At 42.2% G+C, this 17,161-nt stretch overlaps 4 protein-coding genes across 6 annotated transcripts in view; 3 read left to right on the forward strand and 1 right to left on the reverse strand.

The window, feature by feature from the left end:
• The first annotated feature begins 1,588 nt into the window (after window positions 1-1,588).
• On the forward strand, window positions 1,589-2,640 carry LOC108007792 (tabinhibitin 2-like). The gene is made up of 3 exons (XM_036818629.3): window positions 1,589-1,730; window positions 1,785-2,182; window positions 2,245-2,640. Exons 1-3 carry the CDS (start codon window positions 1,599-1,601, stop codon window positions 2,513-2,515), a joined length of 801 nt encoding a protein of 266 aa, XP_036674524.3. The 5' UTR covers window positions 1,589-1,598; the 3' UTR covers window positions 2,516-2,640.
• An 89-nt stretch (window positions 2,641-2,729) lies between these two features.
• On the forward strand, window positions 2,730-5,106 carry Ir94d (Ionotropic receptor 94d). Its single transcript, XM_017071547.4, has 2 exons — window positions 2,730-3,158; window positions 3,766-5,106. The coding sequence occupies exons 1-2, from the start codon at window positions 2,730-2,732 to the stop codon at window positions 5,104-5,106; spliced, it is 1,770 nt and encodes a 589-aa protein (XP_016927036.4).
• Window positions 5,107-5,520: 414 nt separating this feature from the next.
• Window positions 5,521-7,947, forward strand: Ir94e (Ionotropic receptor 94e). The gene is made up of 2 exons (XM_017071540.4): window positions 5,521-6,001; window positions 6,056-7,947. Exons 1-2 carry the CDS (start codon window positions 5,528-5,530, stop codon window positions 7,415-7,417), a joined length of 1,836 nt encoding a protein of 611 aa, XP_016927029.4. The 5' UTR covers window positions 5,521-5,527; the 3' UTR covers window positions 7,418-7,947.
• Window positions 7,948-8,755: 808 nt separating this feature from the next.
• LOC108007800 (zinc finger protein 853) overlaps window positions 8,756-17,161 on the reverse strand; it is a 69,458-nt gene continuing 61,052 nt past the window's right edge. For all 3 annotated transcript variants that reach the window (XM_036818714.3, XM_036818713.3, XM_065866205.2), the window contains 2 exons: window positions 12,359-12,858; window positions 8,756-12,100 (listed from right to left, as the gene is read on the reverse strand). In XM_036818714.3, the coding sequence (XP_036674609.3) occupies window positions 10,238-12,100; window positions 12,359-12,787 (2,292 nt within the window). In that variant the 5' untranslated portion in view covers window positions 12,788-12,858 and the 3' untranslated portion in view covers window positions 8,756-10,237. The remainder of the gene's footprint in view (window positions 12,101-12,358; window positions 12,859-17,161) is intronic.

Here is a 17,161-nt window from a genome sequence, read left to right on the forward strand (position 1 = left end):
ATGGGAACCCAAAATCGGAGCTTCTAGATCCCATAACTTGAGTTATTGTATCCCGATTTACAAGTGGGATACCTCTTTGAATTTGTGGATGAATTCTCTTAACTTCTGCATTAAAATATATCTTCTAACCGAGGGTTGAAATTTTAACCCATTTTCATGTTCGATTTTTCCGTGTTACCAATGGGGTCCAAAATGGGAACCCAAAATCTGAGCTTCTAGATCCCATAACTTGAGTTATTGTATCCCGATTTACAAGTGGGATACCTCTTTAAATTTGTGGTTGAATTCTCTTACATTCTGCATTTAAATATATCTTCTAACCGAGAGTGGAAATTTTAACCCATTTTCATGTTCGATTTTTACGTATTTCCAATGGGGTCCAGAACGGGAACCCAAAATCTGAGCTTCTAGATCCCATAACTTGAGTTATTGTATCCCGATTTACAAGTGGGATACTTCTTTGAAGTTGTGGTTGAATTCTCTTACATTCTGCGTTAAAATATATCTTTTAAGCGAGGGTCGAAATATTAGCCCATTTCCGTGTTCGATTTTTACGTATTTCCGATAGGGTCCAGAATGGAAACCCAAAATCTGAGCTTCTAGATCCCATAACTTGAGTTATTGTATCCCGATTTACAAGTGGGATACTTCTTTGAATTTCTGGTTGAATTCTCTTACATTCTGCAATAGAATATATTTTTTAAGCGAGGGTCGAAATATTAGCCCATTTCCATGTTCGATTTTTACGTATTTCCAATGGGGTCCAGAATGGGAACCCAAAATCGGAGCTTCTAGATCCCATAACTTGAGTTATTGTATCCCGATTTACAAGTGGGATACCTCTTTGAATTTGTGGTTGAATTCTCTTAATTTCTGCATTCAAATATATCTTCTAACCAGGGGTTGAAATTTTAACCCATTTTCATGTTCGATTTTTCCGTATTATCAATGGGGTCCAGAATGGGAACCCAAAATCTGAGCTTCTAGATCCCATAACTTGAGTTATTGTATCCCGATTTACAAGTGGGATACCTCTTTGAATTTGTGGTTGAATTCTCTTACATTCTGCATTAAAATATATCTTGTAACCGAGAGTTGAAATTTTAACCCATTTTCATGTTCGATTTTTCCGTATTACAAATGGGGTCCAAAATGGGAACCCAAAATCGGAGCTTCTAGATCCCATAACTTGAGTTATTGTATTCCATTGTCTTAATTTAAATATTTAAACATTTTTAAATATTTGTATGGTGGCAAAATAGGGTTAAAGCCTTTTCGCCCACTGTGAAAAACGGTATCTTAAACGCGTACAAAGTCTCGGAAAAATGTTCAGTTGGCCAGACATTGCTTTTAAGGCTGAAACTACTGGCACTATCAAATTTATTGAAAAGTTTCGAGTCATTTGACTACCAGATTTTTCCCGTACTCATTATTCGCCACTGAAATAACTATAGTTTATTGCGGATATCAAATAACCAATAACCGAACGTTTTCATGCAGGTATCGGCTTCAAGGAATTTAATACCCACTTAAGCCGTCTTTAAAAAGCCAAACGACTGTGTGGGCGTCTTTAGTTGGTTATAGAGGCCCAAGCGAAGATGTCTTCATCAATGTTGTCGATAGTGCTGTTAATGGGATCTATAATGGGTTTTGTGACTTTACAAATTGACCACAAAGCCTACTGTGATCTGCCCTATTGCGGGATTAACAATATAGTCTGCCAAAAAGCCGTAAGAAAAAGTTAAATAATAAAATCAATATAATATAGTCTTTTATTTTCGTAGAATTATAGTTTCATTTGCCGTCGCAGTACAAGACTGGTAGATCTGAGCAGTACACAAAAGGATACTTTGCTGCATAGGGTAAATGACTTTAGGAATAGAGCGGCCAAGGGTCTTACCCGAACCCTTTACCCCGCCGGAAGAATGGTCAGGATTTCCTGGTCCGATGAACTGGAGTACTTTGCCAAAATGGACGTGATGAGCTGCATGCCAACTCCACGTCCCTGCATGACTTCCCCGAATTTTCCCAACATAGGCAGCATCTTCGATACCGATGGCTATATGGGTCCCAAACAAAAGAGCTTCGGCCGTATAATGAACATGGTATCGAAGTGGACAAAGGAGGGACGGTTTGTGACCCGCCAACAAACTATCTTTTTAAAAGATCGCAGTGATCAAAGGTTAGTTTATTTAATGATGGGTTAAGATTTATTATTTGATCAAAAGGTATTATTTTATATAGATCCGTATTTCGACCTGCACTTTTGATGGCCGATCGTAACACCCACATGGGCTGTGCAGCAGTCAAGTTTTCTTACCAACGCTTCAACTATTTGTATTTAAGTTGCACCTTTGCCACCGTAAACATCCTTGAAGCTCCCATCTATAGAGTTGCCAAAAACCCAGGTGTATTCTGCAAGGAACGCGATGAGGATTACAAAAATCTGTGTTCCACTAGCGAAGAATATCCCGAGAACAAAAAATACGTTGAGTTAACCCGGTATATGACGTAGCTTTAAGGAAATTAACTTTGTTTTCAATTAAATTAATATTTTTTTATTAGTAACACGCCATTATAATGGCATTGTAAGCGAATTACAAAAACTTCTCATGATGAGTGAAATAAATCAAAAGTTTGACGCGACACCTTATTCCCCTGAGAGTAGTTAATCGAAACTTTGGAACCAACATAAAAGGTGGAACTGGAAAATCTTTCCTTCATTCAACATGGGTCAGTTGCACCTTTTGTTAGTCACTTTGGTTGTCTTAAGTCCTGTCAGGGCTTGCTCTGTTCATAATTTACTTCATCATCTAAAAAGTGAGCTTAAATTTGATTATGCACTGCTTTTGGGCAACTCGGGTCCGATTTGGCTGGAGGTTTTGTGGGATTTTCCAGTTCCCGTAATCCAAATAGAAGAGAATCATAGGGTAGACTATAATTTGGGAAAAAATCATTCCCGCAACGTTCTCGCAATAGCTTTTCTTAATGATTCCCCTGAGGAAGTACTAGATATCTTACAAATAAATCTACGAATGTTGAATACTCGGCCAGTGGTTTTGGTTCTTAGGAAAGGGACAATGCGTGTATATCCCTTGTTGGAATGGTGTTGGAACCATCAATTACTTAATGTCGTGGCTATCGGACCCGATTTCAAGGTGAGCAGTTATTATTTATTTAATTAAAAAGCTTAAAATTAAAGAGAGTAAAGGTTTCTATTGATTCGATAACGTTTTCTTTCAATGTTGAAGTCTCAATAGATGATGGAGTTACAGTCGGTTCTGGTTTTTCTTTACTTGTTTGTGGGTGTTCTGTTATAATTTTAATTTTTTCCGTCGACAAAAAATCCTCCTCATCTTCTTCATCTGGTAGAGCATCACAAACAATTTGGCACGCTTCCTTTGTGTGAAAGCGATTGGGATTTCCACCGCAACCGCCGTAGGTAAATTGCACACAACGATTGTTAGTAAAGTCATAGGCAAACATTTCATAGTTTCCCTTGCAAGGTCCAGGATTTGCGATAAATGTACATTTTTCTTATAATGCAAAATATTTAGTCACAAAATGTTTTTTAAATAAGGATATATTACCTTGGCGGTGTGCTTGAGAATTCCCAATGCCCATAAAGTAAATTAGTATTTGGAAAAGTACAATCAAATACATAACTGAGAAATAATTTATTATTGAGTGTGTTTAAAAAATATATGTATTTGCTTTTGAAATATTAATCACACGCCCTGTTTGTTTTTTCTGATACTTTTTCAGGAGTCTTTGATTGTCTACAGCTACACACCGTTTCCCATCTTGCAGTTCATTGAAAGACGATTGGATAATAGTACCAAAATATTCGAATCACGTTTGGAAAACCTTCATGGCTATCGAATGCCCATTGTATTGGGAGGATCTACCCCTCGTTTGATTGTCTATCGTGGCTTGGATGGGAAATTGATATTCTCAGGACTTGTGGGCAATTTTATGCTCAGCTTTGAACAGCGATTTAATTGTAGATTGATTCAGCCACATCCTTTTAATGAGTCAGTTACTACGCCGTCTCGGGGACTCATTGTGGCCGTGAGAAATGGTAGTGCCCAAATTGCACTGGCGGCTACTTATGCTCTATCTCCGTTTACCGGATATTCATACCCTTTTGAACTGCTGAGCTGGTGCCTCATGATGCCATTGCCAGCGGAGGTTCCTCAAAGTCAGCTTTATAGCATGGTATTTAGCCCCACGGCATTTTGGATCACTCTTCTGGCCATGGTGATTGTTTCATTGACTTTATCAATGGCTCTTCGGCTCCATGGCTACAGAGTAACCTTTAGTGAGTACTTTCTACATGACAGTTGCCTAAGGGGTGTCCTCTCGCAGACCTTTTACGAGGTCCTTCGAGCCCCGCCCTTGGTGAGGGGTATATACCTGGTGATCTGTGTACTCGGACTGATGATTACCTCCTGGTACAACTCGTACTTCTCAACCTTTGTGACCACCGCTCCAAGACTACCAGCCCTCAGCAGTTATGAGAGCATCAAGCGATCGAATACAAAAGTTGTGATCTGGAAACCGGAATACGAAATGCTGCTCCACTTGTCGGAAAGTATGAAGAAGTTTTCGCCCATCTTTCAGTTGCACAAGGACTACGAGGAGTTCTTGCATTTGCGGGATTCCTTCGACACCAGATATGGTTACATGATGCCAATGGAGAAGTGGTCACTGATGAAGGAGCAGCAAAGGGTGTTCAGTTCGCCATTGTTTAGTCTGCAGGAGGATCTGTGTGTTTTTCGTACGATCCCTATAGTATTTCCCATAGCGAATAACACGGTATTCAAGGAACCTTTGGATCGTCTTATTTTGGATGTGACTGCAACAGGACTTCTTAGCCACTGGCGTGATATGGCCTTTACTGAAATGATCAAAGCAGGACTATTGGGACTTGTCGATCGAGGTCATCCCAAGGAATTTCGGGCTATGAAGTTGAAGGACCTGGAAAAGATCTGGCGATGTTGGGGATATATGCTTGGTCTGGCCACTTTCGTATTTGTGCTTGAGTTGATTTGCTTTTGGCGACATAGGATCTGGTCAAAACTAAGAGATATTTTTTTCCCGTAAAAAGTAAAAATAAAAAAAAAATATTTAACTAAAAATAAAATTTTATGTCACTCAATTTTTCTTAAAATAAAATATCACAAAATTTTTTGTCATTTACAAAAACTGGTTTTTGTTTTTTTTGAAAGCAACATTTTTAATTTTAAGGATTGAATCCAAACCCTGTACTTATTATTATAATTACGAAAAACCCTGTGATTGGTGTTAATTTCCCAACCAAACATGTCTGATTCAGGTGATTTCACTTGTTTTTCTGTAATCCCAAGGGAAATGTTTTTTGGTTTTCTTTTTTCGCCCGCGGCTTGTTAGCGTGTGCTGCTAATTGGAATTAACCATTAGCCACGTCGTCGGCGGATTCATTAGCAACCCTTTAAATGTGCAGCGGCATCAATCAGTGTCATGCAGTTGTCCCTCGACCATCGTGATGGATTGCCCAATGTGGATCCTGAGCGGCCTTTGTCTGATTAGCTTGGTCGGTGGCGCAACGGTAATTGAATTACTGGGTAGGATAAAACTGGAATCGGACTTTGAGTACGTGCTGCTCATGAAGAACAGGAACTTTAGTGTGCCAGATCAAGTTTGGAATGCAAGTACTATAGAGATGGATATTATGGAAACAATAGAAGTGCCTGTCCTTCAACTGGACGAAAATGTGAGCTACTTCTTACACAACAGAATTAGCAGACGTTTGCTGTCCTTGGTGTTCTTAAGTAATGAAAATCTAGACGAGCATAGAGGTCTGCTCAAAGGTCTGGTTGGAAATCTCAGGCATATGACCACTTCCAGAGTGGTTTTTCTAATACAATCAGAGGCTTCAACGGATGTGCTTTATATATTGTTTAGGGATTGCTGGCGAAAGAAACTTTTGAATGTTGTCGTTATGTTCAACGATTTTGAGGTGGGTGAGGAGCATAAATTATAATTACAACAATTATCCTTTTGTTAATCCCAGGCAACCTCAACCTTCTACAGCTACTCACATTTTCCTATACTACAAATAGAAGAGCGGGTCTACGAGTCCAGTCTGCAATCTTCATTAATTTTTCCCGATCGTCTGAGGGATCTCCATGGCTATGAGATGCCCGTGATTCTTGGAGGAACCGCACCTCGTATGATTGCCTACCGTAATAAAAAGGGTAAAGTGGTCTACGAGGGAACAGTGGGTCATTTCATGATGGCCTTTCAACAAAAGTATAATGTAAAATTTGTCCAGCCCTTGGGGGGCAAAAATCAATTGGAATTTGCGCCCTCGATGCAAACAGTTGCTGCAGTGAGAAACGAAACAGTGGAGATTTCCATATCCCTGACTTTCCCAACGATACCCCCATATGGTTTCAGTTACCCTTATGAGCAGATGAACTGGTGTGTAATGCTGCCTGTGGAGGCGGATGTACCACCTTTCGAGTATTATACCAGGGTGTTTGAGCTGGCTGCCTTTCTGCTGACTTTAGGAGCCCTTGTGATAATATCCTTTCTCCTGACCAGTGCTTTGCGTCTCCATGGACACACGACTAGGATCAGTGAGTTCCTGCTCCACGACAGCTGCCTAAGAGGAGTACTGGGCCAGTCCTTTGTGGAGGTTTTTCGAGCTCCCGTTCTTGTGCGGGGTATCTATCTGGAGATCTGCGTGCTGGGCATCCTAATCACCGCCTGGTACAACTCATATTTCTCCAGCTACGTTACCACTGCTCCAAAACAGCCTGCCTTCAGAAGTTACGATGATATCTTAGCTTCTAAAGTCAAAGTGGTGGCCTGGCAGCCAGAGTATGCGGAGCTGTTTGGCCGTCTTTTGGAGTTCAGGAAGTACGAACCCATGTTCTTAGTAGAACCCGACTTTAATCGATATCTTGCTCTTCGGGACTCGATGGACACGCGATACGGTTACATGATCGCCACTAATAGGTGGGTTTTGATCAACGAGCAGCAAAAGGTATTTTCACGACCTCTCTTTCAAAAGCGTGATGACTTTTGCTTTTTCAACAACATACCTTTCGGATTTCCTCTGCACGAGAACTCTGTTTTTATGGAACCCGTGCTTAAGTTGATCATGGAGTTGGCCGAAACAGGACTAACTTTTCACTGGATTACCACAGGTTTCACAGAACTTATAGAGGCGGGTGAAATGCATTTTGTGGACCTAAGTCCTCATCGGGAGTTTAGGGCCATGCAGATCCAGGATCTGCAGTATGTATGGTATGGATTTTCCTTCATGGTAGTATTCTCCTCCCTGGTTTGGCTACTAGAAATCCTAGCCTATAGACTTAAAACTAAGCCCTTTTTCGCACGACGGTTATTTTTTCGAGACCAAAAATAAAAGAGTACCGCCGTTTTAAATCTAAAAGACCATTGACTTTATGACAGTAAAATTATAGCTAAAAACAGTAAACATTTATCGATTTTGGTTAGTTGAAAAGGGTTTGCTCCCCGAAAACAAAGGGAGCCTTGCTTTTTTTAATGACTATAGTAAAGCTAGAGTTGTTTCACAGTACCAGCTGCTTTATGGTTATTTGTGTAGCCATCAAATATGACTTTCCTTTCGTTTCGTTTAGCCCACTCGGGGATCGGATGTTCCCGATTTCCATTGTGCAAATATTTGCACAGCAGCTAGCCGGCTCAAAGTTCAACATCAAAAGCAATTAAGACGCGTGCTTGCCGCAGTGGCAGCTGAACACTGAAAACTGAACACTGAACACCGAATACCCAGTGTTTGAGCTCCCCCAAAGGTGCGCTGATGTTAGCCACCTGTGCGACGGCAACTGGCGCCTCTTGAAATTCCCTAATCGACATGTTTCGATCTCAAACGACGGGCCGGCAGTGGAGGCATCACCATCAGCGGTACACAGAAAAAAATTAGTTCATTGTCGCTCTGATAGTTTAAGACCAAGATCTAGGTTACTTTTTAATCCGCAGAGAGAATAAATCGATTATTCGGTTGCTTAGTTTTAACACTCTCGTTTAAATGTATCTATGTATCCTAGAAGTCTTTATTTTTAATAAGTCAATGTTCATATTGGTTCTAAAGGATTTCATAGATGTTCTGAAGAATTCGCGTTTAATTTTTTAAACATTTTAGGCAATCTGAAAATATGAATTGATACTTATTCATTATTTTTAGTAACCGTTCCAAAACGATTTCGTAGAAAATCTAAAGAACTCGCGTTTTTATTTTTAAAACAAATTTAGGAAACACAAAAATGTTGGATTGTAACACCGTAGAAATAGTGATATCCGAAATATACCCACATTTTTTAGCAGTGCACAAGTCGTGTTTCACCGATCGTGGAGTGAAAAATTTTCTCTAATCTGCGCTGATGGCACGCATTTGTAGCCCCCCGCCAAACGATGCCGGCAGTCTGGGGCCGGGTACTTTGATTTTGACTGACAAGTGCCGCCTGCCTGCTGATGCTGCTGCTGCCGGAGTTGCTGTTGCTGCTGCATTTGCTGCTGCTGCTGCTGCAGTGTTGCTCCTGCAGTTGCAATACGTTGTTGACATGCGCAGCTGCATGCGCTTTCATGTGAGCTCAGCTCCTTTATTGGAGAAAATTATTTCAGACCTCGGCTAAGACCCATCTGCCAGCCCCATCTCCATCGCCGTAACGAGCTAAAACTAATTAACCCACAACAGACCCAAACAGCGGACACGGGGCGCATCTTAATTGTCAATAAAACGTTATAGATTTCTTTATTTTTAATGCTTGCAATACTAAAAAAATTAATGCAAAACTTAACTGCAGAATGATGTGTGTTTCTTGTGTGTGTGTGGCTTCTTTTTTGTGTGTGTGTTGTTTGTGTGTGCATAAATAATAACTAACAAAGATTTAACTAAGATTTCAATGTGTGGCTTAGCCTAGGCTTGGATATAAACAAGGTTCGTTCTCTATGTACATAAACTATGAAGTTCAATAAATTAGCAGAAAATACTCGTATTGCAAAGTGTACACAGTTTATAACAAATCGTTAAAACGTTACATAACCCAAACACCATTGAAGATATTTTTTGCGTAATCTAAACTATTGTCCATTAAAAACTATCACAAAATAATTGGCAGTTTAATTAACCACTAACTAAGGCTGATTTATCAGTTAGCTTAGCCTATGCAATACACTAGTTGGGGGGAATGTGGTGTGTGGTGTTTAATCTTTAATTATAGGGAATTCGCCTTGTGTTTATCAAATACAAAAATAATGGCAAGTGCAAGTTGAGTTTGCTGAACATATGGTGTTTAAACGTACTCTTATAGATGGTAAAGTAATGCTTATGCTCCCCCCTTTTCATTTTGAATGCCTTCGAAGTTGGCTAACACTCGGCCCAAGAGATCAAAGAGATCCTTGAAGGAGAAAGGAGCGGGAATTTAGTGTAGGATAAGCTCCGTATCTGGAGGATGCGTTTCGAATTTTTAGCGCCTCAGGTCAGTGTTCCTCCCTCAAATATTTGGCATTCCCTCTGCTTTTGTTTATAATTAAAAACAAAACTAATTTTATTTAGGCAAACATATATTATATACATTAACACTAGCAAACAAATTTATGCTAATTTGGGCAGAGCAACTAAGAAAACGAATACTTTTTTAATTTACAGGAAACATTCTGAAGAACTGCGGGTGATTAGGAGACTCGGAATAAAGATCATATTTATTCTAGTTTTGGGGACTTTAAAACAAAATTCTCTCTTTTAGCAAGGAAGCGTTTGGCCTCTTTTTGATATCACCACTCGTGGAATTGCTTCATTAGCATCGTTACACTTCTATTTCTACACGCCTAGCATACATATTCATATATTTTAGTAGTAGGTATTTAACTTTAGTAATTAAAATCTTCAAAATTTGGCACATTTAAATTTAATTTGTTTGTGTAAATGTACATTAAGTTGAGTATTGTATTTGGAAGTGCTTCGAGTGTTTGTCTGTCTGTGTATGTGTTTGGGCATATAGGAATTGCACAGAAAGCTGAAATAGGAATTCATCAATGACGTAAATTCGAGTTGGGTGTACGAGTATTTAGGTATTTCGAGTAGTAGTAATAGTTTCTCTACATTTGTTCATTTTTTGTGTTGTGGTATTTTGTATTTTGTTTGTGAGTAAGGAACAAGAAATAGTTAAGTCGGGGGGAATCCCCGCTGCCAGTGTGGTGGTCACTACCGATTGGTGAGCAGTCCATTGGCAGGTGGCAGTACTCCTCCAGGTGGCGTATTGGGGTTGCTGATCATCACGGGCAGCGATGGAGGCACCACGCCACCCCCGGTGAGTTGCTGCTGTCTCTGGTTAAGTGAGGCACTGGCTGATCCTCCCGTGGAGCCACTGGATCGTGGGTGCTTTCCGGAACCTCCTTTTATGAGGTTACCATTGTTCTTCTGGGTCATGTGCGTCTGGTAGTGCTTGGCCAGGTGAGCCTTCTGCCGGAAACTCTTGCCACACAGCGAGCAGGCAAAGGGCTTCTCTCCCGTATGAGTTCTTATATGGACATTCACGGAGTACTTGTCCTTGAATCCCTTCGAGCAGATGGAGCAGTAGTGGAGGGATCGCTCCTTCCTTTGAGCACTGCCTGACGAGGAGGACGAACTGCCGCCGGAATTGGCCGGCGGACTATTGCTGCTGCTACTGGCACTTCCGCTGGACGAGGAACTGCCACTACCACTTCCAGCTATCAAGGGATTAGTCCCACTACTCTGGTTATTATTGGCCACATTGGGATTGTTGTTATTGCTACTGCTGCGCTTGTAGGCCTTCTTGGGCTTGGTGACTCCACCTCCTGCTCCGGATCTCACATGGCTGCTGGCGGCGGAGACCACCACCGCTGAGGGTGGAGAAGTGGAGGTACTGACCTCCGGTTTGAGTGGTTGCGGTGGTTGCAGTTGACCCGCGGTTGTGACAGCCGTACTTGGTGAGATTTGCATCAGGACATCACTGGGTGGACCATAATCCCCGGGTGTAGGTGTTCCAGCCGAGCCGGCACTGCAAAACTGCTGCACTTCGTTGGCTATCCTCTTGATCTTCTCGAAATCATCGCTGAAGGCATTCTCCAGCGACAGGAACATGTCGTCCACCAGGATATTGGCATTGCCATTATGTTGCTGCTGCTGCTGTTGCTGCTGCTGGGAACTTAGATGGATGCCCTGGGCCTCGTCGAACATCTGGGCGGCACTCAAGGTGGAGTCAGCAAAACCCAGGGCAGCTGCCTCATCCGCAAAGAGCAATCTTCGCATATCCTCATCCTTGACCACGGGCATGGTCAGGCCGTTCTGCATATGCAATCCCTTGGCATAGCCCTTGCCCTGCAGCGCACTCCGCAGCAGCGATTCCGCCGTACTCTGCTCCGTTTCCGTATTATGATCCGCCATATGCCAGTCGTTGTTGTTATTCTGGAATTGGGCCAACTGCTGGCCCAAATCATTGCCACCCGCCAGGGAAATGGCCGTGACCAGCGAGGGCAGCGTCTGTTGCGTCTGCTGACCCTGCTGATTCTGGGCCTGGGAAATACTGCTGAGACCATCCGTACCATTGCCAATCACATCCTTGCCATCCGTACTGAAGCCACTATCGTCGTAGGGATACTCCGACTTGATGTAGCCCGGAAAACTGCCTAGCAAGCTGTCCAGATCCAGTGAGGTGGGCAGCTGCTCCGCCTCCGAGCGCTTCAGCCAGGGCTCTCCTCCGTTTAATACTGTCAGGGTGTAGATCTGGCCATCGGTGGTGTCCAGGCTGCTGATCGTGTCGCTGCTGCTGCCCGCTCCACTGGAGGCCGCCGAGGAGCTGCTCGCATTGGGTTGCTGTTGCTGCTGCTGCAACTGCTGATGTTGCTGCTGCTGGTGTTGCTGGTGTTGCTGCTGCTGTTGCTGGAGGTGGCCCTGCGGCGATGTGGGACTGGGCTGGTTGGTGCTGGCGGATCCACCATTACTGGCGCTGGCGGTGACCGGCTGCTGTTGCCAGCAGTAGCGATCGAGGTCCTCGAAGATCGAGCTGGAGTCCAGGCGACTGCTGTCCTTGTCCTGGTGCCAAAACTGCAGATAAAATAATATAAAGAGGATAGGTTAGGGAAGGAATATTTTAAATTTAAATTGATCTTTCATTTTATGATCCAATATATTTTTTTAAATGTATCATTATAGATGTCTGCAAAAATATAAAAGATTTTATTTATATTTTAAACATTATACTAACTTTCAAGATCCGATTCAATTTTTCTTTAGTTGTTGATACAAAACAAGTAACTTAATAACTTTGAAAACTTTGGCAAATCCAAAACTGTAGTATCTTACCTCGTAGCCCTGTAACGTGGGATCGCCGCCGTTGGTGGTTCCATTACGATTGCCAACGGGCACCACGACACCACCGCCGCCGCCTGCACCACCGCCCCCGCCATCGTGGATCATGCTACTGTTGGTTCTCGCACCACCACCGCAGAGGCTCTGCTGCTGGGACTGCGATGTAATGGGCTGGTGAACCACTTGGATGTGGTTGTTGTTGTGACTGTGGGGCGACTGTTGGTGGTTCTGGTGGTGCTGCTGCTGCTGATGCAGACTGACGCCCAGGGCCTCCACGCCCACGCCCACACCCACCCCGATGCCAATGCCCATATCGGGACCGGTTACAAAGTCGAAGAAGTCCGCCTTTGAGAGATCCTCGGCACGAAAGGACTCGCTGATGTCCATGCCAGCCGCTGCGGACATATCCTCGGTGCCGATCATTTGCTGAGCTTGAAGCGCCAGAGTAGCGCCTTGAAGAACCAGGTACTGGTTAAGTTTCAGTTATGGATAAGCTAAAAAGAATAAAAGAAAAGTAAGATTAGTTAATTAGTTGATCAAGATAAAATATTTAATGTACCAAACAAATTTTTAGAATTTGTTGTTTGTTGTATGCTAATAGAAAGTCTCTCGAATTTAATGCTAAAGCGAATTCTTCAGTAACAGTTTTCACGAAGAGTTTAATGTTGAATTAACTGTTAACGCGAGTTCTTCAGGCTCACTTAACAGATAGGGCTTCAGCTGAGTTTCTTGGAAATCTGTTACCCCGTAAGCCCAAAAACTTAAATGTATATCAAGAAATTCTAGTGAGAATGTGATATAATGGGTATATGTTAGGTAACATTCCTCTGTGAGTAAAAAATTCTTATAACAGTTTCGATTTCGACTTCGCTTCGGGTTTCGCTTTCGGTTTCTCAATTTCTCCAGCGAACTCACACACGCACAAACGCCTGCATTAAAAGTCACACCAATTGATTATAGCCACTTGTCAGTTGGCCACTTAAGTCAATCAGTCATTCGCATTCGCATTCGCATTGGCTCATTCTAGCCACATGGCCCGGGCCTGCATTCCGGCCATACTTGCATTTTAATTTGAGGCAGTCTCGGCCGGCTCTGCCTCTTAGCCGGCTATCTGCAAATAAATAAATCAAACTGACAGAAGGGTGACAAAGTGTAAACACATTTGGCGTGCTCGACTCGTAAATCTCTCGGACTTTGGCTAATGCCAAATTCTGCCAACCTGTCGTTGCGACAGTTTTTTTTTCGGTTCTCTACTATTTGGCCAGCACTTTTTGTTTCAGTCCGAGCTTGTTTCATTTGCATAGATTCGGCAAGTGCCCGGCATTTAGAATAGTTGCAAAAAATAACTGAAATAAAAAGAGTGTGGCTACCGTGTAGCCCATATCGCGCATACCCCTAAGGTGATCGAACGGACAGTCTGTGGCCATTTCAGTTAGCATATCGCTAACGTACCCCCGAGTCGTGTTCTGGCAAAATGTGCCAAATGTTCAAATTGTCAAATTGATTCTACTCTTTTTTGTATTTTATTTTTGTATTTTTATTTCCCGCCACACTGACACCGACATCGAAACCGACTTGGGTTTATGTGTGTATGAAAAATGGACCTTACGGCCTGGCAGCGTGAGAACCACAAACAAAAATGACTTAACAAATTTGCATGGCCCGCTCGTACGTAGAGCTAGCTGGCTTGCATACTTTAGATAAGGGCAGAGCGTAGAGAAAATGCCGCTGCTGGAAAATATTTCAGATGCTGCTGCTGTAGAAACTTTAAGTGCAATATCTGGGGGGAAATCAAGTAGGCAGGGGATCTGGAAATAGCCAAGACGGCAGCAGGCACTCAGAAAAATTATTAATAGATTTTATTAGAGATGAAAATCTACAGATAAACCACAATTTTTAATATGCTTTTTAAATCATGTTAAGGCTTAAGCTCAAAATATAGATTTAATCAATGTTATTATTCTTTTAAATATTTTATGGTGATGTTCTTTAACTATCCTACATACTATTGCTTTACGAAATGCATTTTATATTATCTTAAATTGAATAGAAAAATCCGTGTTCTTAGGAAATGAAAATAGAATGTATTTCTTAAATAATGACATCTTTTTTTTTCTCAGTGCCAGTCAGCAGCATCAACACCTGATCGCCAAAGCCACTCAAAGGAGGCAAAGGCTGCCAACAAGTGCAGGCCATTTGGCAAGCGGTCAGTTAACATTTTTAAGGCTCTCGAGGTGAGCTCGTTTCCCGGCATTTCCCTCGCCTTTATCGCAGCTGCATCGGCCAAAAAAAACAAAAATAAAAAACCAAGAGAAAAAAGGAAATTTCACCAAAACCGAAACGCTGCGTAATCATTTGTGGTCATTTGCCTGCCAACTGACAGCCGCACCGACCTCTGCCTAGTAGTTTACTTAATAATCATGTTTAAAATGCAGAAATTACTTTATATATACTTTATGGCCAGCAGCGGGGAAAAGCGCCAACAGAACGGGCAAGCAAAAAAAATATGAAATAAAATAATAAGCCTTTGTTTGAGCATTTTGGCGCTCAAATATTGACTAATTTGAGCACGATTATTGTGATTTGGATGCGGGACCGAGTCGGGAAAGAAAGTTGGCCATCCAGTCATTCGGGCAAAGGAGACGTGCTCATATAACTGGCGGCCAGCCAATCATGGACGTGGTCGCCATGGATATATCTTCTTGTATCTGCTGGATGTGGATGTAAATGTGGATGTGGATGTGGAGGTGCATGTGGCGGGCACATGCATCTTCCCAGCGGTGCCGTGATGAAGATGCATGCGAATGCGAATTCGAATAGGAATGGCAAGGGGTATAGGATGGCATAGGATGCTGCTGCATGGTAATCGCAATCGTAATCGTAGAAATTGTTAGCGCATTTTGGCCAATGCAAACAGCCCGAGGCGGCATCATTTAAAAAACATGATAGCATGATGGGTTTTATGTTTCGGAGTGACTGTTAGAGAGGGGGCATATTCGATTATGGGCCATAAATAAAAACGATTCAATAATTTAAATGTTTTTAATTAAGCTCTGCTCTTTGGCATATTTATTTACACATTTTGGTAGCCAGGCAGCCAATGATTTATTCGACTATGCAAATTGCTGCAGACAAAGGAAAATGGTTAGGAAATATGTATGTGCAAAAATGTGGCAATTTTCGGCACAATTTCTTTGGTCTAACCTAAGCATTATTAGCGTCTTTGTTGCGGGCGTCAAGAGAGAAAAAAAATTGAGATAGAGGAAAAACAGCATCGCGGTAGTCAAAAGGCAGCCATCGTCTGAGATTAGTTTATGTGCAGGAATTTTTATATTGCGGTTACACAATTTTCTTCAACTTTGTTGGCCTGAAAACCCCTTGTCCTCCTCCAGACAATCAATGAAAATCACACGCTTTAGCTGCTTCTGCTTTGGCCGCTTTTTCCTAGCGAGTTTGTCGCTTTGACTGCACGATTTTCCACGCATTTTTAACCCAAATACCGCGCTAAACGATTTTTTAATGTCTTCACTAACAAGTTTCAATTACCAATCGTCAAATGTGTGCGCATAAAAACTGAAACCAGTTGTACTTAAAACCGCAGCACCCCCTCTATCGTTGGCTCAATCAATTAAAATAATTCGCCTGATTTCATGAAAAAAAAGAAGACCAAAGAGCAAGGAAGACAATGTGGCTAAGGAGGGGGGAGAAAACCTGATGGTTGAGGACTTTGAGCCAAGTTGATTCACGTACCGCAATCAAATTGCACTTCGATTGGCCAAAATGGAGCCATCAGTGGAAAGCGGCAGTCGTCTCATCGACTGATCGACTCATCGTAATCACATTTATTGAGATAAACGATGGGGCGTTCCGCGTTGCGTATACGCAGTGTGTGCGTGCCCAATGTGATAATTGTGTGCGGGGAAAATGGGTTAATCATCTTTTGGCACATATTTAGTGATGAGAAAAGCAGCTGCTGCATACTTTTGGGATCAAGTTGTTGGGTAATCGTAATAATTTTACCAATTTTATTGCCTTGAAATTTACAACTCTGAATAGGCGAATTGCTAAATTTCTTGCCGACGCATAAATTACGATAGTCATTCGCTGAACGCTCGTAAAACGCACACAGAACGCATCAAAAACGCACGGGAGCTCGCAGCTGCAAATTTTATATTTCTGCACTGCAAATTGTCATCGTTAGCCAAGTGAGACCGTCAGCCATTCGGCAGTCGATCATTTCTCACAGCCAGATAATTATCGCCCACCAGTTGAGAGGCTGCCCCCAAAAAGCCAACCAGCCGGATATGCCAGTAGTTGGTAGATGGTAGTTGGTTAGTTGGTAGTCAGTTGCTGACCAATTGACCAATAGCTCAGCAAACTGGCAGCTGATAAGGAAAATATATGCTGCAGCTGCAGCAGATGCCTGGCTTATGCCTCAATGCCTCAATTGCATGCAAATGCATAATTGAATCAAATGGTCCTCCCGGTCGCAGCAACTTTCGAACCCCGCCTAATGAAGTAATCAACGGCCGGCATCTCAGGCTTTTTGCTGCCATTGTCAATCAAAAGTCGCGTTTTTATTGCGCCTGCGTTACAAACCAAATCGCATCAAGATGTATTAATCATTTCGGCCGCTGCCTGCGTTGGCGTTAGCCACATCGAAGTTGGCAGAGGGACACTGGGGAAAATACTACCTTTTAATGTGGATTTTTTAAAGTTAGAATCATTTTTTAACAATTAAGTACATTTTGACAATAACTAGCAAACAACAACTAAGAAAATAAGTATATTTTTTAA

This window comes from Drosophila suzukii, chromosome 3 (genome assembly GCF_043229965.1).
Source record: "Drosophila suzukii chromosome 3, CBGP_Dsuzu_IsoJpt1.0, whole genome shotgun sequence".
NCBI lineage: Eukaryota > Metazoa > Arthropoda > Insecta > Diptera > Drosophilidae > Drosophila > Drosophila suzukii.

Excerpts from the sequence above, each read along its gene's own strand:
- Ir94d (XM_017071547.4), top strand. The coding sequence starts at position 2,730 with ATGGGTCAGTTGCACCTTTTGTTAGTCACTTTGGTTGTCTTAAGTCCT. Across the intron at positions 3,159-3,765 it reads CTATCGGACCCGATTTCAAG|GAGTCTTTGATTGTCTACAG; the intron begins GTGAGCAGTTAT and ends ATACTTTTTCAG.
- LOC108007792 (XM_036818629.3), top strand. The coding sequence starts at position 1,599 with ATGTCTTCATCAATGTTGTCGATAGTGCTGTTAATGGGATCTATAATG. Across the intron at positions 1,731-1,784 it reads ATATAGTCTGCCAAAAAGCC|AATTATAGTTTCATTTGCCG; the intron begins GTAAGAAAAAGT and ends TTATTTTCGTAG. Across the intron at positions 2,183-2,244 it reads AAAGATCGCAGTGATCAAAG|ATCCGTATTTCGACCTGCAC; the intron begins GTTAGTTTATTT and ends TATTTTATATAG.
- Ir94e (XM_017071540.4), top strand. The coding sequence starts at position 5,528 with ATGGATTGCCCAATGTGGATCCTGAGCGGCCTTTGTCTGATTAGCTTG. Across the intron at positions 6,002-6,055 it reads TTATGTTCAACGATTTTGAG|GCAACCTCAACCTTCTACAG; the intron begins GTGGGTGAGGAG and ends TGTTAATCCCAG.